At 35.2% G+C, this 2,830-nt stretch overlaps 1 protein-coding gene across 1 annotated transcript in view; it reads right to left on the minus strand.

Moving 5' to 3' along the window:
• mtif3 (mitochondrial translational initiation factor 3) overlaps positions 1 to 2,830 on the minus strand; it is a 7,063-nt gene extending 4,233 nt beyond the window's left edge. The window contains exons 1-2 of the mRNA XM_015390230.1: positions 2,804 to 2,830; positions 320 to 776 (exon numbers count right to left, since the gene is read on the minus strand). Coding sequence (XP_015245716.1) covers positions 320 to 773 — 454 coding nt within the window. The 5' untranslated portion in view covers positions 774 to 776; positions 2,804 to 2,830. The remainder of the gene's footprint in view (positions 1 to 319; positions 777 to 2,803) is intronic.

Here is a 2,830-nt window from a genome sequence, read left to right on the forward strand (position 1 = left end):
GTCAAAATTTTGGTGTCGATCATTCGATTTCATCCTGGACACTACAGAAAATGGGCTAAAAGTGTTAAAAACCGGAATTTTCCTTTAATCTGAATTATGCAGGCTGCAAAATAAAGACGTCTAAATAAAGTGTATTTCAACAAAGTAGGTGTTTCATTGATTAAACCTAATAGATTTTTTTGGATTTTGTTAAAACCTTTTATCATGGTGACATTTTCGCCGAAAACTTGGTGTTTTAACAGCCTAGCTGTCGTCCTCTGGATGCTTCAGCCTTTTCTGGAAAGACTCGATAATTTAGAATAACTTTTAAAATTGGTACCTGCTTTGGTCTTGTTTTTCTCTCGAAGTCTAAGCTGCTCCTCGTGGATCTGTTTCCCGCTCATCAGCCGGTAAACCGGAGGCTCTTTGTTTCCTCTCAGCAGCACCAGCTTCAGATCTTTCTCATCCATGATTCTGATCACATCGGCTCGATGCATCATCCCCAGATTCTCACCTGTCTCACTGATCACCTGTACCTCTCTGTGGGGAATCTTCCGGCCAACGCTGCTTATGGAGGTGTGGGCGCGTGGATCCTGCTTCTTTTTGTTTGCTGCAGGAGTCTGTTCTTCAGGAACGTCTGTGGAGAACGCAGATCGTCTCCAGGAGGAAGCGATGATGCTGTGTGTTTCACAGAGTCCGGCTGATCTCAGAGTCGGTGTCCAGTAGCCTGGCCTGCCGCTGCACACAGATCTCATCGTGTGGCTCAGAAGCCACCTCACACAACCAGCAGACATCTCCTGCACAGAAACAGAAGATGTGAACATTTAAATTTACAGAAAGAGAAATTTAGAAACATAATGCAACAGAAATCCCTGCAGCAGAGAGCTAACATTTTTATACAATTTTCTTTTTTCCAGAGTCACAAAAAAACTGCATGAGGACAACGGGTCTCAGCAGATACATTTTTATCTAAACCACCAGTAGCCATTTTAACTTAATTACAACATGACAAAGTCAATAAAGAAAAGCAAAACAATCTGCAAGAGTGGTTAATGGTTCAAATACAACAAAGAGAAAGAACTATGATGAACAGGAGTGTTTCACTCAAAAACATCAAGTCCAAACAAAAAACCTAAACTATGAGAAAACAAATCAATATCTGACCCTTTTACGCCATATTCTGTAATGATAATGATTTAATTGTTGTTATAAACACTTGCTAAATTTAAAAGAAACCAGGAGTTTGAGATTCAGCCGTGGTAAAGAAAAGGATGCTGTTGCTGGGGCTGTGAACTTAAGGCAGATTTCTACACAAGTCACGTCTCAAACTGAGACAAAACCACATAAAAAAGTGATTCCTCCTCTTTCTTGAAGCCAGATTTTCCTGTGACTTTTTTAATATATGTCTTAATCTGTAGATTTTTGCTTCTTGGACAAGATGATAAATAAACGTTTTAGTAAATAACTGTTTTTGGTCTTATTTTCAGTATTCCTTTTGCAATTAAGATTGCGAAACTTGTTGAGAGCTTTCTTTCTTAAACGAATAGAATAAAAATGTCTTTATTGTCCTACAATGGGAAAATTCTGGTGTTAGCAGCAAAAAGATTATAGAAAATAACCTTTGAAGAGTGTATAAAAATAACATAATAGTGAAGAGTAAAAAAAAAAAGACTTCAAAAACAATGATGATCTTTTGGAGTAAAAGATAAATCAAAATAAAGTGGAAAAAGAAAGGACCAACGGAAATATTAAAAAATCATGGAGAACTGTTCATAAAAAACTATTGCCATAGAAGCAAACAATAAAAATGTATAATTACCACACTTGTACACTATACTTAAAAGATGATAGAGATCATTTAAGTCCAAACATGCCTAATAGTTGTAGTTTGGATAGGCTGTTAATTAGAACAAACAGCCTGTTTGTGATTTTATGCATAAAACCCCAGTTGATTTTTTTATTGTTTAAAATTTGGGTATGCCATTTTCAGTAACTGTGTAGTTTTTTTCTTTTCTTGTAAATTTGCCTTTTCTGTTCTGTCTCCTAATCTTTGTTTGGTCTTTTATCATGATATGCATCTGTTTGGTTGCAATTTCCTTTCACTTTTCTGTTGGTACACATAAAGAGGAGGGAGTTCTATGTTATTCCATACAACCTGACAAACAGAAAAACATTATGCAAGGTATAGAAGGCAAAACTTGACAAGTCAACACCTGGTCAAGCAAATTCAAAGGTAAAAGAGACCAATCAAAAAAGCTTGCTATATATTAAATTAATCCCTGAGAGACATTTTCTCTTTATAAATTCTGCACTATATAATCACTTATTTTGATTTTTTTTTTTCTCCCACCACTAGTTTTGTAACAGCAGTCATTTTTTTTTTAATAACCAATTTATATCTGAAGGTTTACTTTGAAAGGATCTTTTAAAGCAAATCGTTTCATTAATAAAACTTGGATTCTTTTTAAGCTGATGTAGAAGCTTTCCAAGAACCTTAAATTTAACTATTTCCAGTGTTTGAGAACCCTTAGTTATAACTCTGCAAACCCAACAGAAACATATAACTAGTTATTCAAAAATTTCATTTATCTTGAAACGCATTTACTGAATCTAAACTGTTTGATTTCTATCTGCAATCAGAAGAAAAAGTGACACATTTAGTCAACAATTTGTCCTCGAACACATGACATGCTACAAAATCCAAACCAACCAGGAAACATGATTACACAAGAATGAGGGGAAGAACGTAAAAACTGTTTAGATTCAGTCTAATCAGGATTAAGTGTAATTAATTCGTTTGGTTTATACAGCTGCACATTTTTACCTCACTGTGGATTGTTTTTCAGTCCTC

The sequence above is a fragment of the Cyprinodon variegatus genome, unplaced genomic scaffold, assembly GCF_000732505.1.
Source record: "Cyprinodon variegatus isolate N-32 unplaced genomic scaffold, C_variegatus-1.0 Scaffold489, whole genome shotgun sequence".
Taxonomy (NCBI): Eukaryota; Metazoa; Chordata; class Actinopteri; order Cyprinodontiformes; family Cyprinodontidae; genus Cyprinodon; species Cyprinodon variegatus.